The sequence below is a fragment of the Nanorana parkeri genome, unplaced genomic scaffold (genome assembly GCF_000935625.1).
Source record: "Nanorana parkeri isolate BGI_ZX_2015 unplaced genomic scaffold, ASM93562v1 scaffold198, whole genome shotgun sequence".
NCBI lineage: Eukaryota > Metazoa > Chordata > Amphibia > Anura > Dicroglossidae > Nanorana > Nanorana parkeri.
In genome coordinates this window covers 714,236-733,440 of record NW_017306466.1, presented here as the reverse complement: position 1 = coordinate 733,440, position 19,205 = coordinate 714,236, and the positions used below count along the sequence as shown (strand labels likewise).

The 19,205-nt window shown below is 47.8% G+C and overlaps 1 protein-coding gene across 1 annotated transcript in view; it reads right to left on the bottom strand.

Moving 5' to 3' along the window:
• The window catches only part of KATNAL1 (katanin catalytic subunit A1 like 1), an 86,673-nt gene extending 68,289 nt beyond the window's left edge, over nucleotides 1-18,384 (bottom strand). Inside the window, exons 1-2 of the mRNA XM_018555475.1 lie at nucleotides 18,322-18,384; nucleotides 4,701-4,872 (exon numbers count right to left, since the gene is read on the bottom strand). Of these exons, the coding sequence (XP_018410977.1) occupies nucleotides 4,701-4,862 (162 nt within the window). The 5' untranslated portion in view covers nucleotides 4,863-4,872; nucleotides 18,322-18,384. The remainder of the gene's footprint in view (nucleotides 1-4,700; nucleotides 4,873-18,321) is intronic.
• Nucleotides 18,385-19,205: the final 821 nt, after the last annotated feature.

Genomic DNA, 19,205 nt, shown 5'->3' with positions numbered 1-19,205 from the left:
GCTACTGGTATATCCGGTAAGGAGTGCAACAAAACCTTTATACATTCCTGTTTAAATGCAGTCGATGTACCCACTGTTTTTGGAATGTACTGTATATTTAGTAATAAAGATAATTTTCTGAAGGAGCAGTTACTCCAGTATATGTTATGCCATAGTATAGTATGCTATATGTTTGTAGCGCCCTCTAAAATGTCGCTATTCAATTTAGAGATACCTGGACTGTAACCAGTCTGGATACTGATTATACAGAGCTCTGCATTCTATAGGTATCCCTGAATCTGCTGGATTGATTGCTCCTCCTGTTGCTGAGGAAAAGGGAGCCTTAGGGCTTGTTCACACCAAGCGCGGAGCAGATCCGGACCAGAGCAGGTGCAGACCAGATCAAAACTGCGTCCAATGTATTCCTATGGTATTTTGACCTCCAGTTCACATCGCAGCGTGCGGATCCAGACCAGAGCAGGTCAAAAAACTGCGGCAAGCCCTATTTTACCTGCTCTGGAACGCATCAAAAACGCAACACAATGCAATTCAATGGGGAAAAAAAACCATAAAGAAAAAAAATCTCTGTGGTCATCTCTCATGACCTAATCCTCCTTTGTCACTTCCTGTCTTTGGAAAAGGTGACCTTGAGAGATTCCTAAGTATGGTTCAACAGTGCCCTGCGCTATATGACAGCAGACACTTTCAATATAAGAACAATAGAAAGAAGGCTGATGCATACAGTGAGGGAGGATCCATCCTCAGGTTATGACTATGCACCTGACCCTAGCCAATCCCTGAGTAGGATGACTCAGAGGCATGGTTGAGGGCAGGTAATAAAAGGTCTGGGGACACTGTGCAGAGTTCTCTTCCCCCTAGAGGCCTCGCCCTAGGAGGTCTGTTTGATGCAGGAAAACTGGCCTGGACCTCAGCACATGGCAGGTGCTGAGGAGCCTAGAGGCATAGGATACACTGATGCTTTGCTGGGCCCACACACGTGGCAGGTGATGGGTGCCTTGTTCTAAGAAGATACTACCACTAAACTGGAGTGCTCCTTGGCAGTTGCAGATGCTGAGGGCACAGAGATTCCAGATCCTGTTGCTAAGGAAAATACCTGATGGAAGCTGGGAAGAAGGGAGAGTCCGCTTGTTGAAGGGTACCGCAGAGGAGCTGGTGAGAGTGTCCGTCTGGGACCCACAAGGGAGATCCCTCACCCTATTCCAGGTATCTGTTCACAGTACGGTTACTACTATTGGTCCCTGGGACCAGATAACAGTGATTTCAGCCTTAGCTGTTGCTAAGGGAGAAAGCTGTCCTCTGAAGTATTTCCAAGGGCATCCTACAGATTCTAAACCCTCTCTCTCCTATTGAACTTGCAAATAAATATCCCAAAAGAATCTGCATTTGGTGTGAACAAGGCCTTAGCATACAGTGAGGGAGGATCCATCCTCAGGTTATGACTATGCACCTGACCCTAGCCAATCCCTGAGTAGGATGACTCAGAGGCATGGTTGAGGGCAGGTAATAAAAGGTCTGGGGACACTGTGCAGAGTTCTCTTCCCCCTAGAGGCCTCGCCCTAGGAGGTCTGTTTGATGCAGGAAAACTGGCCTGGACCTCAGCACATGGCAGGTGCTGAGGAGCCTAGAGGCCTAGGATACACTGATGCTTTGCTGGGCCCACACACGTGGCAGGTGATGGGTGCCTTGTTCTAAGAAGATACTACCACTAAACTGGAGTGCTCCTTGGCAGTTGCAGATGCTGAGGGCACAGAGATTCCAGATCCTGTTGCTAAGGAAAATACCTGATGGAAGCTGGGAAGAAGGGAGAGTCCGCTTGTTGAAGGGTACCGCAGAGGAGCTGGTGAGAGTGTCCGTCTGGGACCCACAAGGGAGATCCCTCACCCTATTCCAGGTATCTGTTCACAGTACGGTTACTACTATTGGTCCCTGGGACCAGATAACAGTGATTTCAGCCTTAGCTGTTGCTAAGGGAGAAAGCTGTCCTCTGAAGTATTTCCAAGGGCATCCTACAGATTCTAAACCCTCTCTCTCCTATTGAACTTGCAAATAAATATCCCAAAAGAACCCTAAGACTCGAGCCATTCTGTCCATGAGTGTGGGTGTGCTGTTGCTGATCAAAGGGGACTGGCAGCTGGAACCAACAGGTAGGAGAACCTATTTCATTATTCAGCGGCTCCTTCGGGGGTGAGCGCTACATGTTCATGACCAGGTATTGGATGGCAAAAAAATGAGAGGGCTGGATTCCTTATGCAGCTATCTTATAATATACTGATCTGCTCGATAGTAGTACTGAAGTGAATGTGAAAGGGAATTGCTGGACATAGAACAGCACTGTAACAGATATAGTTTTTTGCAACTCCTGCCTAAAACTGGCCACACGCGTCGACAAAGTCCCTGCCAGCTCAGGAGTCGAGATAAAAATTGTCAGCTGAACAGGCACTCTTTTTTACATAGTGTGATGTAAACGATTGTTTAGACGTGGTGTACACTCGGTTGGAGAATTTAATTTAGGTGTTATGACTGTTTGGGTACTCTAACAGTGGCGGGCACCAGCTGTCACAATACAATAGCCCAGCGGGGGAAGGATTCCTCCATCCACACTGTTTAGCAGTGATGGTGTTGTCTGTTCAATTTCTATTTGTTTAGCCCACGGTCTAAAGAAAAGAAATCAGTGTATGTCCATCTTCAGAATTTTGTCTAATTCCGGGCTGAATGAAAGAAATCTATTAGTCTATGGCCAGCTTCAGAATTTTACAATGATAACAGTGTGTGGACCTACCAGCTCAACAAGATTTGATTACTCACTGGCCTCTTGTCGAAGGAGCTGGCCCGAAAATTGCCAGCCAGTCAATGCATTTAATTAGCTGCAGTCACTATTTGGGTATTCTAGCAGCAGCGGGCGCCAACTGTCAGAATACTATAGCTGTTTAACTTGGATGGAGGAGGATAACACCTGGTCTCACACACCAATTCAACAGCCACATAAATATACAGATTATTGGAGGAACATAACTTGGATGTCATGATAACATTTGGATTAATATATAATTTAGAACACATTGCACACCTGGTTTCTTACATACGTTATAGGCGGTTCGTTTTGTTTTTGGGAATCTATGATGATTATTGAATGAACGTAATGAACAATTCAAGTATCTGCTTTTGAACTGTAGTTATGCAACCTGCTTCTACATAAGGGTTTTATATTCTATTTATTTCCAGTGTGTCCTGCAAACTTTATTTTAAATAGATTTAAATGTCTCTTTTATTTGGATGTGCCCATATTGATGCGCTTAATGCCTCATTTACACGGGCACAGCGGCCTGTACATTGTGAAAGAGGCATTGGTTTATGTGGCTAGGAGGGAAGCAGAAGTCACGGGTGTTGCTGTCTGTATAAATCAATGACAGGATGTGGTTATACCAGGTTGTGGTCTGGTAAACGCACATCTGAACATGTACATCCGTACAGATACAGATGTATTCCCCTGGACACAGACAGTCTTTGTCCAGGGCTGTGAATCTGTGCCTGCATGCATGTCCATGCTGGAATGTGCAGGAAGTTCTGTACATCCACAGCATCTCTCATCCTGTCATTAATTCTTACAGGCTGCTGGCCGTGGCTGCATGCACACACCTTTCACTCCCAGGCGGATAAACAAACGTCTCCCTTACGATGTACGGGTCTTTGCATCCGTGTGAATGAGGCTTAAAGTGTACACATTTTTTACTTTTTGCCTACATTAAAAAAAAAATGTTGTTTTGTCCAGATGTGGATATCCCACCTAGCGTCCGTTACAAATAATATTCATATTTTAGGGGTTTATTTTCCCCCTGGGCATCAGAAGTTATCCATTTCAAACTAGAAATGTTAAAGGACTACTACTAATAAAAAAAGTCACGTATCCTAATATTTCATGGGACTGCCTTTAGCTTTGATTACAGCACACATTTGCCATGGTATCATTTCGATAGGCATGTGAAATGTAACATTTATTTCCGTCCAGAGTGTCACAAAAACAACTGTGTAAAGTCTTCTCCAGCACATCCCAAAGATTCTCAATGGGGTTAAGGTCTGGACTCTGTGGTGGCCAATTCAAGTGTGAAAATTATGTCTTTTGCTCCCTGAACCACTCTTTCACAATCTGAGCCCGATGAATCCTTACATTGTCATCTTGGAATATGCCCAATGTGTCATCAGGGAAGAAAAAAATCCATTGATGGAAAAGCCTGGTCACTCAGTATATTCAGGTGGGCAGGTGACATCATTTGTTGGGGAGATAACGTTGCTGAACCTAGACCTATTATCTAATGGAAGGCTCTGACCCATTTGCTTAGGTAAGATCCAGGTGGTGACTTTTTTTTGGGACAGGCAGTGTATGCTGTGTACCTTTTGAAATGGCATGCAAAAGGTGAGAAAATATCCATCACAAGCAAAATACATAGACTTGGATGAAGTTGAAAAATTGATGAAGACATTTTTTTTGCCACTTACTCTTTAATGAACATTGCCCAGTCATAATAGTAGTCCCTGATCATTTAAACCGCAGCAAATAAATATATTCCAGTTCATTCCATTGTAGAATACATAAACAGAAACCTCATGGGTTGCTCTGGGTAATAAGCCCCAGTGTTGTGAAACACACAGTACATAACGGACTGACAATACAGAAAGACACTGCGCACCATGCAAGCACTCACTTGCTGCCACTTGGTCTTCACCACCGGATCCCTAATATTCTGGAAGTGTTTTTGAATTTGCTGGATTACTCCCTGGTAATAAACCATGGAAGAGTCATAATTTCCAAGCAGCGCATATTCTCGCCCCTTTTTAGCATTATCGCACATCTCAGCCAGATTCATTCTTGAGAGTCTAGAGAATGTGGACAGAAAACAGTAGAAAAGGTCACATTTGTTATGCAGAAAACAAATAGAAATCCAGCCGACTGCTGTGACTATTAGTAATAAAATAACTTTAATATAAAAACTTCTGCAGTCAGTGATCGTTATATTCGTCATTAAATAACTCAGGTGTAAATCTGTATATATTGCATCAAAGGTTCTGCTAACTGTCCTTATTATAATTCTATAGATGGATTTTGGAATTCTATGAGGGCTGAGAAGATGCATATCAGCAGCATTAAGATTTCTACTGAGCCCTATTAGAATGTGAACTGGCCACACAACACAACCGCAGTGTCATTTCAGAAAAACAGCCTTTGTTTTTCATTGTCTCTTAGAGGCTTATGTAACATGACAGAATGACACCCTGTTCACACCTAAGCGCACCGGGAACGCGTGCCACTTTCACATTTTTTTTTCCATACGTTTGCTGTGGACCCCTATTAATTTCACGCACGACAAACACAGGAAAGTAGCTCATATAAAAGATTCTGCTACAGAAATCCAGCATTTTGTTCCTGCGCGTGTGTCAGCATCTTAATGCATGCACGTATTCTCCGCCGGCGTTTGGAGTGCCATTAGCTAGTAATGGCACTGCAACTACATTGCACATTTCTGGCTAGTTCCATGAATACACGCCAAAGCGCGTGTTTTTTCACACGTTCGGCGCATGTCCACGGAAAACCTAGGTGTGGATGGGCAGATAAAGCTTTCTAAAAGAAATGGGTGCAATTCTGGATTTTGGGAAGTACTAAGTACTGGAGCTGTTGTTTTTTTAGCTTTCAGTTTGGACTCATGCACACAGGCGGCTGAGCCCATACAACGTAAATACCAGCGTACTTCCCCCATGCCAAGGAGCCACAGGGGCTGCATATAGGCTCCCATAGAAATCAAAGGCTGTACGTGGGTATACGTAGGTACTTACTTTGTGTACAGATGTAAATCCTGCACCCTTCCCTACTCTAACCCTTCCCTACTCTATCCAAAAAGTACAAAAAAATAAAACTTAAGGCTAAAGATACAGTATAACTTTTAAAAGTCAACAGAACAGGAAGTGAGGGGAAATCTCTCTAACAGAGCCCTGTACAGCAGTAAAATATGACAGGGGTTTATGGCAGCGGAGAGGGGGGGGAGACCCCCTGCATTCAACGTGCGAGGAGAAGCTGCTAGAGCCGTATGCTGTGTGTAGTGTGGCTTGCTACAGTGATTTTCAGCATACCCAGCAGCCCTCTGGATAACAGATATGAATATTTACACTGAGCCAAGCTGGGCCAATGTATGTTTAAAAAAAAAAAAAAAAAAAAAAGGATGATTTCTGGAATCCCTGTAAGCACACATGATGCTGCAAAATCCCAATGTGTTGGACTTTTATATTGGAATTCCATTATCCAGGTCCCTTTAACCACTTGAAAACCAGGGGTTTAGACCCCCTTCCTGGCCAGGCCATTTTTCAGTATTCAACGCTGCGGTACTTTGACTGACGTTTATTCCGTCATGCAACGCTGTACTGAAATTAATTGTATACCACTTTTTGGGGACAGATAGAGCTTTCTTTTGGTGGTATTTAATCACCACTGGGGTTTTATTTTTTACTATAATAAGGAGAAATTCCTGAAATTTTTTTTAACATTAATGTTAAAAAACAACTAATATTACCCACTTTTTTGGTAAAATATAAAAGACGGGGTCACGTCGGGTAAATAGACACCAAACATGTCAAGCTTAAAAATTGCGCGCACTCGCGTCACGGGACCTCATACAAACGATCCGCCGACTCTATAGCCGGCGGATCGCTTGTATAGTAACAGGCATCGCTGCCTGTTTTTAAATAACCGGCATTTCCCGCTTGCGCGTGCCACGCCCGAGCGGGTTGATGTAACAGGTCGTGTATACACGCCCAGTTACATCCAAGAAGCTCCCGGCCGGCCGTGTATACACAACGGCCGGCTGGGAGGTAGTTAATTTCATAAATGTGACATCTTGCATTTTGAGTTTGTAATTTATAAAGAAACTATGAGGGTTATTCACAAAGCTAGCCAAAGGATCAGCCATAGCTCCGGCTGATCCTTCGGCTGGCTTCGGCCACTGGAACCCTTCGGTTCAGTAGAACTGAAGGACTGCTGTACGGGCTATTCACTATAGCCCATACAGCTCCCGAAGCTGGCCGAGCGGATCAGCCGAGCCGAAGGCATATGCTTCGGCCCGACTGAGCCGAAGTGAAACCCGAAGTGGGCCGAACGGCCAGCCAAAGGCCTCCCAACTGACAGCTGGGCTGGGCTGATCTCACGGCTGGCTCCGCCCAGTTGCAATGATAGATCAGCGTCCCTAGGCTACCTGTGGACGATGAACTGTCATTAAACAAGGACAACTTGGCGGAGCCGGCTAGCTCTGTCACTTCTAGCTCCGCCCAATTGTTTTTTTATTTTTTCATAATCTTTAATTTTTTTCTCATTTTTTTAAAAATCTTTTTTTTTTTTTAATTGATCATTTATTTACATTTCTAAACATTTTTTTACATCTTTTCCCACTGTTTAACCCTCCTTATGTATGGTACATTCATTTTTTGGTCAAACCCTGCACTTGCTTTTTATATAAACCCAAAAAAAACAAACATACTTGTGATGCAATAAAAATGGTCGTTGGCATAAAGTGGGTACTGTTTCTTCGGAGTCTCCTTCCACGTATAGAATAGCGTTCATTGCTTAAGGGAACACAGGCAGTTCATCCTTTAGGCGCTTCGATAAATGAGACCCGCTGTTTCCTGGGAAACTACACTTTAGACAAAACTAGCAATGCTTTTGAAGTTGTCTTTCTTTGTTTTGGTAACGGGCACGCTACAAAGCCACGCTATATATATATATTTACTTTAAAGGAAATCTGTCACCGAGTTTACAAATAAACCACATGCTGATTTCTTGCTTTTCCTGAGACCAGAAAACTGGGTGTTAATTGTAGAACTATGGGGAAAAACACTGACCCCATAGTTCTCCTTTAACTAAGAAATAAATCTTCATGTTAGATATGATTAGAGTCAATCCACCAATCCATCCGATGTTCAGGCAACCAGCAAAAACAAATCATGGACATAATGGACATAGTATGTCCACGATTTTGTTTGCCGATGGCTTGATGCACATTTCAAAAATGTTGGTTGCTTGGTGCACACTAAAAAAAATTTAATTAGCAACTAAATTCATTTAGTTGCTAGTAAAATCCTTTGTTTACCTTCTGCTACCAGCCAGTGGCTAGATTCCATGGTCGGCAGCAGAATGTAAACAATCGGAAGCAATAGACAGCCTGCTATTGGCTATTTCAAATAGCAATAGCCAATAGCAGGCTGGCTATTGTACCCGCCCATTGAGCACAGACGCGGACCTGAGAAAGAACTTTCCTACTCAGCCCCGCTCCTCTGCTCAATAGCCTGCTATTGGCTATTTCAAATTGCAATAGCCAATAGCAGGCTGTCTATTGCACCCACCCACTGAACAAAGAGCGGACCTGAGGGTTTGCAATTCAACGTGTTTTTTCACGTGTTTGCAGCTACAACCACAATCAGAACGCGTGTACTTTTTTGCACGTTGCGCAGTTTTGTCTGCGCAGGTGTGAACGAGCCCCATTCGAATGCATTGCCTTTTCTGTTTTTGCCTGCAGAAAACCGCTCAGCTGTGAACCAGGCCTTAGGTCCACTCCTCTGCTCAGTGGTCGGGGCTTCAATAACCAGCCTACTATTGGCTTTTGAAATTTGAAATAGCAGGCTGGCTACTGCTCCCGGCTGCTTACATTCGCCTATCGGCTGCAGAAGTTAGCTAATTACTATTAACTCTCAAGCAACCAGAAACTACAGTTATCAGGTACCTACCGATCCCCATGGGTGCCAGATAGTCTGCTCCTGCCTATCTGTGCATATCCCAGCATCTGTTTTATTCTTCAGAATATAAAATATATAATCCAATAATAAGAGTGGGATGCCGTCATAAGGGCTCATTCAGATGGCCGTGCAGGTCCATACAGCATGCCTGTAAATTAGCAGATTCCGGAAGGGACAGGTGCTACGTGTAATTGCGCACAGCAGCCTGTTCTTTCCAATGGGAGGACGCGGCTACACGCAATTACGCGCACACCCGAACCTGCACATCCATACGGGTCTGGGTGCCTGCACTTGGACGCAATTCCGGGGTCGGGTCATTATACGGATATGCACGCTGTATGGTAATGCACGCCCATCTGAATGAGCCTTAAAGTTTGTTTCACACTCCATAAAATTGGCTTCATGACCAGTGACCCATCCAAACCAGTTACATCCCAATACAATAGGCAAAATAAAAAAGCAAGCTACTCACTGATCATAAAAACACCTCCTCCTTGGGACAGGGGGTTCATGATTAATGTAGGTTTTCCTTTTCTAAATTTTTTAAACAGAACAAGCCCCCAATCTGTGCAGTCATTTTGAATCATACGGCTTGTCTGAAATGGCACATCAACAATATGGTCAAGGATTGTTGCACAGTGTTTGGGTGGCTGGCAAGATTGCGCACCACTTTTCAGTGGTGCATTCATTACCACAAATGCACTGACATGTTACTCTGCTTCTTATTGTGCGTTGTGTTAGGGAAGTTTTTTCATTTAGCTGGGCTGCCTAATGCAAAAAAAAGAAAAAAGAAGATGCACATACTTTTCCGTGTATATACACAGCAGTGCATTACCAAGTAATGGGGTGCGCTACAAGGCACGTCCATTAGCAAGGTGTGTACCAAAGTGCAAACCAAGCCTATATCTTATCGTCGCTGGAACGTCGCCCCGAAAGTCACGCTATCCCGGCCGCTGCAAAGGTATGTCGCTACATGTGAATGGGGTCTGAGGTGAGTGGAAATCACTCATCTCATAGTTCTCCTTTAAGTATCTTTAGCATCATGGCTGACAATATTCTTAGGCCTGGTTCACACCTGGGCGTTTTACAGCGCGTTCCTACACGCTGTAAAACGCTCAACATGTGAAAACCAATGATTGCCTATGGGCATTGTTCCCACCTGGGCGTTTCACAGCGCGTAGGAGCTTCTTTGGGGCGTTTTGCCGCGTGTTGCCATTAGTATTCCCGAGTGTGGATCGGGGTTAACAAGGCGGTAACCCCGAGCCACACTCGGGAATACAGAGTACAGGTCTTACCTTGTCCGCGATCCCCGCTGTGTCTTCGGCGGCTGCCGTCTTCCGTCCCTTGCGAGCGGCCGCGTCGCATGGGGCGGAGCCGGCGTGAAGTTTAAAAGTGAAACTAAAAAAAAAATGTTTTTTTTTTTTTAAATAGAGAAAATAAAAAGGAAAAAAAATATATAAAAAGCAAAAACACGTGAAATGAACGAGCGGAAAAACAAGCATTAAAAAACCGCTCAGGTGTGAACCCAGCCTTAAGAGTACAAGCAAAATCCTTCTAAACAAGCCCCAAATCCAGTTACTATGGGATGCACAAGCCTCAAAGTAAAGAAAAGCCTTCCTTTGCCTTCCCGACTGAGCCAAATCCTTCTTCATTTGTCTCACCTGCTCCCCCTCCCAGACATTGCAGCTCACAGTGACAGAAGCAATGTTGTCAATCCAGAAAGCAGTGGGCAGCACTAGGTGTAGCCAGGTGCTCATTGCCAAACTACAGGCTTATGAAGCAGTAGTGACAATGCTGATAGTCACAGCACCCGCAACATTTTTTCATCCCACTTTAGTATAAGCCGGTTTTCTATCAAAAGTTCCAACTTGTCGAGCTCTCCAACTGGTGATGTCACATCTGGTGACTGCCAGTAGGAGATCTACAGCAGATGGTGCCAGTGCGCATGCCCAGGAAATCCTTGTCCAACTAACTATTGCCACAGCGCCTGCGCGGCTATCCACTTCTATAACCTAACAGAGTTATATTTCTCCTAGGTTATAGAAGCCGATAGGCCGATAACCGTGCAGGCGCTGTGGCTATTACCTCATCGGATTCTATAACCTAGTCAAAGGTTATAATATGTTACATCATCATATCTTATCATGTCTGAGCCAGCATCGCAGTCTATGAAGCAGATGTTGACCCTTGAGGGTGCCAGAACAAAGATGGTGCCGTCCTTCTTGAGAGACGAATATTAGGAAGTGTGTTATGCTCTCTATGAGAAGCAATAAATATCTGGAGTTGTTACACTTATACATTAGTTAGCATAAAATGTATCCGATACCCAGGGCAAAGGGCACAGCCTCAGGGGTGGGAGATTCCTACCGCACGACCTCTGGGACATGCAGGTCTGGGTGCTGGGCAGGTGTTTTTTCTCTTCACTTAGCCCTGCTGCGGGCAAGCAGGGCCAAATGTAGAGCGGGGGAGCCAGCGCTCATGTTGTACAAGTGATCCGAGTGGATGTACAACCTTCCAGATCACTTGTAGCAGCCTGCTTGTCCAACTCCCCCCCCCCCCCCATACAGTCTGCCCCCCACTTGATCTTCTGTATTGGAGGGCAGACTCCATAAAGAGAACCTGTCACCTCCAAACGCTATCACATGGGGGCTTGTTAGCTCCTGTATGACAGCAATAAAGTTAAAGTGACATTAAACCCTCAGATTTTTTAACATAAAACAATACTGTAATGTGTGCCTTACTGTAATCCATGGTTGTTTCCCTTCTCTTTGCTGCTCTTCCTTTTAAATCTGTATCTCTTCTCATGCTCTGCAGAACTTCTGTTTTGCAGCAGACTGCCTTGTCTCAGGAATGGATACATGGTGTCTGTGTATACGTTTGTATAGGCTTGTAACCTGAGCCAGCACTACAGGAAGAGGCCCTGAGCTGCAAAGGGAAGTTCTCCCCAAGCAGAAGAGATACAGATTTAAAAGGAAGAGCAGCAAAGAGAAGGGAAACAACCATGGATTACAGTAAGGCACACATTACAGTATTGGTTTATGTTAAAAATCTGAGGGTTTAATGTCACTTTAAGTGAAAAAAATAAAATACAAATTTACAAAAAAAAAAATGTAAACCAACCCCGCTGCACTTGCCATCTGCATGCGAATAAACAAACAATTAGGGCATTGTGTGTGTGCTGCCCCTATTCCACTGTGTGTTATATTGTGGTGCTGGGGCAGCATCGCTCTCTAACACACAATGTGCATTAAAGGGGAAGTTCACTTTCCCAAGTGGTTTGGCAAAATGGTATTACCCGCTCAAATCTGGCCCTTTCAGTGAACGATCCTTCCCCTCCACCGGTACGGGTGTACTATCTATACCCCACAATGCCATCTAGTGCAGACCTGCGCTATGGATTTCGGATTTCACTCACAACTTGTGAGCACTCGGTCAGGTGACGGCGCTGACCAATGAGAAGCGCTTCTTAACACAGGTTAAATACAGTTTTGTCTGGAGGGACAAGAAGATTGACCCCCACTTTAGTTCTTGGGCAAGTAGTTTTTTTTGTAACATTTCCACACCCCTGCAGCCTCGACCAGCAGCTTACTTACCAGGGGGTAGGGGCCCCAGGTGCAAAATTTTAGGGGCGCTGCGGAGGCCATTCAGTGCTGTCACAACAATGCCGTGTTTCTGGCAGCTTCCCCATCCACTGTATTTACCCCCATATTATATTATATATACCGCCTGCATTGCATATGGGCCGTATAAAATGCAGGCAGTATACAGGACACCCCGCCTGATCACCCCTGAATCTCCTCTCCATACACCGTGTGTGATAGGGGCGCTTAGTGAGTGTGTCGTGCTGCCTTGTCCCCTGCACACTGTGTGGCCGGGCCCCGGATGGTCTCCAGCACTGACAACGCTCCAGTGAGGGTGAGTGAGTCAGACTGAAGATCATCCGACATCCTTAGAGGAAGGAGAGCAGCAGAGGTGTAACATGGGGCCCCAGAGCCTGCAGGGTACAGACATTACTGGGCAGCAGAGGTATCAGGGTGCCGGGGAGGGGGTTACACATTATTGGGGTACAGGAATTACTGGGCCGCAGAGGTATTAGGGTCCCGGGGAGGGAGGTTACACATTATTGGGGTACAGGAATTATTGGGCCGCAGAGGTATCAGGGTGCCGGGGAGGGGGGTACACATTATTGGGGTACAGGAATTACTGGGCCGCAGAGGTATTAGGGTCCCGGGGAGGGAGGTTACACATTATTGGGGTACAGGAATTATTGGGCCGCAGAGGTATCAGGGTGCCGGGGAGGGGGGTACACATTATTGGGGTACAGGAATTACTGGGCCGCAGAGGTATTAGGGTCCCGGGGAGGGAGGTTACACATTATTGGGGTACAGGAATTATTGGGCCGCAGAGGTATCAGGGTGCCGGGGAGGGGGGTACACATTATTGGGGTACAGGAATTACTGGGCCGCAGAGGTATTAGGGTCCCGGGGAGGGAGGTTACACATTATTGGGGTACAGGAATTATTGGGCCGCAGAGGTATCAGGGTGCCGGGGAGGGGGGTACACATTATTGGGGTACAGGAATTACTGGGCCGCAGAGGTATTAGGGTCCCGGGGAGGGAGGTTACACATTATTGGGGTACAGGAATTATTGGGCCGCAGAGGTATCAGGGTGCCGGGGAGGGGGGTACACATTATTGGGGTACAGGAATTACTGGGCCGCAGAGGTATTAGGGTCCCGGGGAGGGAGGTTACACATTATTGGGGTACAGGAATTATTGGGCCGCAGAGGTATCAGGGTGCCGGGGAGGGGGGTACACATTATTGGGGTACAGGAATTACTGGGCCGCAGAGGTATTAGGGTCCCGGGGAGGGAGGTTACACATTATTGGGGTACAGGAATTATTGGGCCGCAGAGGTATCAGGGTGCCGGGGAGGGGGGTACACATTATTGGGGTACAGGAATTACTGGGCCGCAGAGGTATTAGGGTCCCGGGGAGGGAGGTTACACATTATTGGGGTACAGGAATTATTGGGCCGCAGAGGTATCAGGGTGCCGGGGAGGGGGGTACACATTATTGGGGTACAGGAATTACTGGGCCGCAGAGGTATTAGGGTCCCGGGGAGGGAGGTTACACATTATTGGGGTACAGGAATTATTGGGCCGCAGAGGTATCAGGGTGCCGGGGAGGGGGGTACACATTATTGGGGTACAGGAATTACTGGGCCGCAGAGGTATTAGGGTCCCGGGGAGGGAGGTTACACATTATTGGGGTACAGGAATTATTGGGCCGCAGAGGTATCAGGGTGCCGGGGAGGGGGGTACACATTATTGGGGTACAGGAATTACTGGGCCGCAGAGGTATTAGGGTCCCGGGGAGGGAGGTTACACATTATTGGGGTACAGGAATTATTGGGCCGCAGAGGTATCAGGGTGCCGGGGAGGGGGGTACACATTATTGGGGTACAGGAATTACTGGGCCGCAGAGGTATTAGGGTCCCGGGGAGGGAGGTTACACATTATTGGGGTACAGGAATTATTGGGCCGCAGAGGTATCAGGGTGCCGGGGAGGGGGGTACACATTATTGGGGTACAGGAATTACTGGGCCGCAGAGGTATTAGGGTCCCGGGGAGGGAGGTTACACATTATTGGGGTACAGGAATTATTGGGCCGCAGAGGTATCAGGGTGCCGGGGAGGGGGGTACACATTATTGGGGTACAGGAATTACTGGGCCGCAGAGGTATTAGGGTCCCGGGGAGGGAGGTTACACATTATTGGGGTACAGGAATTATTGGGCCGCAGAGGTATCAGGGTGCCGGGGAGGGGGGTACACATTATTGGGGTACAGGAATTACTGGGCCGCAGAGGTATTAGGGTCCCGGGGAGGGAGGTTACACATTATTGGGGTACAGGAATTATTGGGCCGCAGAGGTATCAGGGTGCCGGGGAGGGGGGTACACATTATTGGGGTACAGGAATTACTGGGCCGCAGAGGTATTAGGGTCCCGGGGAGGGAGGTTACACATTATTGGGGTACAGGAATTATTGGGCCGCAGAGGTATCAGGGTGCCGGGGAGGGGGGTACACATTATTGGGGTACAGGAATTACTGGGCCGCAGAGGTATTAGGGTCCCGGGGAGGGAGGTTACACATTATTGGGGTACAGGAATTATTGGGCCGCAGAGGTATCAGGGTGCCGGGGAGGGGGGTACACATTATTGGGGTACAGGAATTACTGGGCCGCAGAGGTATTAGGGTCCCGGGGAGGGAGGTTACACATTATTGGGGTACAGGAATTATTGGGCCGCAGAGGTATCAGGGTGCCGGGGAGGGGGGTACACATTATTGGGGTACAGGAATTACTGGGCCGCAGAGGTATTAGGGTCCCGGGGAGGGAGGTTACACATTATTGGGGTACAGGAATTATTGGGCCGCAGAGGTATCAGGGTGCCGGGGAGGGGGGTACACATTATTGGGGTACAGGAATTACTGGGCCGCAGAGGTATTAGGGTCCCGGGGAGGGAGGTTACACATTATTGGGGTACAGGAATTATTGGGCCGCAGAGGTATCAGGGTGCCGGGGAGGGGGGTACACATTATTGGGGTACAGGAATTACTGGGCCGCAGAGGTATTAGGGTCCCGGGGAGGGAGGTTACACATTATTGGGGTACAGGAATTATTGGGCCGCAGAGGTATCAGGGTGCCGGGGAGGGGGGTACACATTATTGGGGTACAGGAATTACTGGGCCGCAGAGGTATTAGGGTCCCGGGGAGGGAGGTTACACATTATTGGGGTACAGGAATTATTGGGCCGCAGAGGTATCAGGGTGCCGGGGAGGGGGGTACACATTATTGGGGTACAGGAATTACTGGGCCGCAGAGGTATTAGGGTCCCGGGGAGGGAGGTTACACATTATTGGGGTACAGGAATTATTGGGCCGCAGAGGTATCAGGGTGCCGGGGAGGGGGGTACACATTATTGGGGTACAGGAATTACTGGGCCGCAGAGGTATTAGGGTCCCGGGGAGGGAGGTTACACATTATTGGGGTACAGGAATTATTGGGCCGCAGAGGTATCAGGGTGCCGGGGAGGGGGGTACACATTATTGGGGTACAGGAATTACTGGGCCGCAGAGGTATTAGGGTCCCGGGGAGGGAGGTTACACATTATTGGGGTACAGGAATTATTGGGCCGCAGAGGTATCAGGGTGCCGGGGAGGGGGGTACACATTATTGGGGTACAGGAATTACTGGGCCGCAGAGGTATTAGGGTCCCGGGGAGGGAGGTTACACATTATTGGGGTACAGGAATTATTGGGCCGCAGAGGTATCAGGGTGCCGGGGAGGGGGGTACACATTATTGGGGTACAGGAATTACTGGGCCGCAGAGGTATTAGGGTCCCGGGGAGGGAGGTTACACATTATTGGGGTACAGGAATTATTGGGCCGCAGAGGTATCAGGGTGCCGGGGAGGGGGGTACACATTATTGGGGTACAGGAATTACTGGGCCGCAGAGGTATTAGGGTCCCGGGGAGGGAGGTTACACATTATTGGGGTACAGGAATTATTGGGCCGCAGAGGTATCAGGGTGCCGGGGAGGGGGGTACACATTATTGGGGTACAGGAATTACTGGGCCGCAGAGGTATTAGGGTCCCGGGGAGGGAGGTTACACATTATTGGGGTACAGGAATTATTGGGCCGCAGAGGTATCAGGGTGCCGGGGAGGGGGGTACACATTATTGGGGTACAGGAATTACTGGGCCGCAGAGGTATTAGGGTCCCGGGGAGGGAGGTTACACATTATTGGGGTACAGGAATTATTGGGCCGCAGAGGTATCAGGGTGCCGGGGAGGGGGGTACACATTATTGGGGTACAGGAATTACTGGGCCGCAGAGGTATTAGGGTCCCGGGGAGGGAGGTTACACATTATTGGGGTACAGGAATTATTGGGCCGCAGAGGTATCAGGGTGCCGGGGAGGGGGGTACACATTATTGGGGTACAGGAATTACTGGGCCGCAGAGGTATTAGGGTCCCGGGGAGGGAGGTTACACATTATTGGGGTACAGGAATTATTGGGCCGCAGAGGTATCAGGGTGCCGGGGAGGGGGGTACACATTATTGGGGTACAGGAATTACTGGGCCGCAGAGGTATTAGGGTCCCGGGGAGGGAGGTTACACATTATTGGGGTACAGGAATTATTGGGCCGCAGAGGTATCAGGGTGCCGGGGAGGGGGGTACACATTATTGGGGTACAGGAATTACTGGGCCGCAGAGGTATTAGGGTCCCGGGGAGGGAGGTTACACATTATTGGGGTACAGGAATTATTGGGCCGCAGAGGTATCAGGGTGCCGGGGAGGGGGGTACACATTATTGGGGTACAGGAATTACTGGGCCGCAGAGGTATTAGGGTCCCGGGGAGGGAGGTTACACATTATTGGGGTACAGGAATTATTGGGCCGCAGAGGTATCAGGGTGCCGGGGAGGGGGGTACACATTATTGGGGTACAGGAATTACTGGGCCGCAGAGGTATTAGGGTCCCGGGGAGGGAGGTTACACATTATTGGGGTACAGGAATTATTGGGCCGCAGAGGTATCAGGGTGCCGGGGAGGGGGTTACACATTATTGGGGCACTGTAAAGCTTTCTCGCACAGGGCACCTAAAGGCCTAAGGCCGGCCCTGCACACATCCACAGAGAGAGGGTGTGTGTATGTCCCAGGATCACCCTCTCAGTGTACGTAATATCACAGTGCATCCCAGGATCGCCCTCTCAGTGTACGTAGTGTCATATGGTCACCCTCTCAGTGTAGGTACTGTCACAGGATCACGCTTTCAGTGTATGTAATATCACAGTGCTTCTCAGAATCACCCTCTCAGTGTATACAGTGTCACAGGATCACGCTTTCAGTGCATGTAGTGTCACAGGATCACGCTTTCAGTGCATGTAGTGTCACAGCATCACGCTTTCAGTGCATGTAGTGTCACAGGATCACGCTTTTAGTGTATGTAGTGCCATAGTATCACGCTTTCAGTGTATGTAGTGCCATTATATCACCCTCTCAGTGTATGTAGTGCCATTGTATCACCCTCTCAGTGTATGTAGTGCCATTGTATCACCCTCTCAGTGTATGTAGTGCCATTGTATCACCCTCTCAGTGTATGTAGTGCCATTGTATCACCCTCTCAGTGTATGTAGTGCCATTGTATCACCCTCTCAGTGTATGTAGTGCCATTGTATCACCCTCGCTGTGTGTGTGGTGCCATTGTATCACCCTCTCTGTGTGTGTGGTGCCATTGTATCACCCTCTGTGTGTGTGTGTGGTGCCATTGTATCACCCTCTGTGTGTGTGTGGTGCCATTGTATCACCCTCTCTGTGTGTGTGTGGTGCCATAGAATCACCCTCTCAGTGTATGTAGTGCCATAGAATCACCCTCTCAGTGTATGTAGTGCCATAGAATCACCCTCTCAGTGTATGCACTGTCACAGGGTCACCCTCTCAGTGTATGCACTGTCAGACCCCAGATCACAGTACAGCACCAGCTTACCTCCTCAGTGCAGCCCCGTCTGCTCATCCACTAGAACCACTACAATAGGGATAAATGAAGCGTCTACAATAGGGATAAATGAAGCGTTGGAGAAGGATGGAGGAGCTGGCCGCGAGGAATCCGGGATTTGTAGTTCTAGAAGCCCCACATCTCTCAATCAGTCCATGAACAGCGGACTATATCTCCCAGCATGCCTTGCGCGCAGGGTCAGTCATACGGCTGAAGGATTGCAGTTTAGGGATGATGCTTCGGATGACCTGGAGGCTGTATAACCGGGATCGTGCTATGTAACGGGGTGTCAGGCTAACCTCCGTATCAGTCGGTGTACCAGTGACAAGCACCACGCCTCGTATAGAAGGCGGCTATGTTTAAGCTGTTGTCATGGTAGCGGCTAGTTCCTATCCTGCAGATTGCCCTGTGATGTCACAGGAAACATGTGACCAGAAATGCAGGAAATAGTGGGTGGGAAACTCTAATGATGAACAGGAGCTGCTATACAGTGGGAAGGAGGCTGCAAGCTGATCACACGTTTTCCCCCCAGTAAGTCTCCCTCTCACTCCCTCTGTCCATCTTCTTTTACATTATATCCTCTCTGTATATCTGCATCCCCCCTCCTCTCTCTGTATACCCTCTCTCTCTCCATACCCTCTCTCTCTCTCTCCATACCCTCTCTCTTCCTCCTCCTTCGTGTATTTCTGTGTGTATTAGGCCCCATTCACACCTGTAAGTTTAGGTACGATTAGGGATATCTGTGTCAGGAATTTGTGTTTTCTTGCACCAGGAATCCTTGAACCAGTGTTTACTTTCAGCAGCTGAACAGTAGAAAGGCATCATGGCACACTCACAAACCAGCATGTAAAACAACTTGTCTCACCACTAAGGAC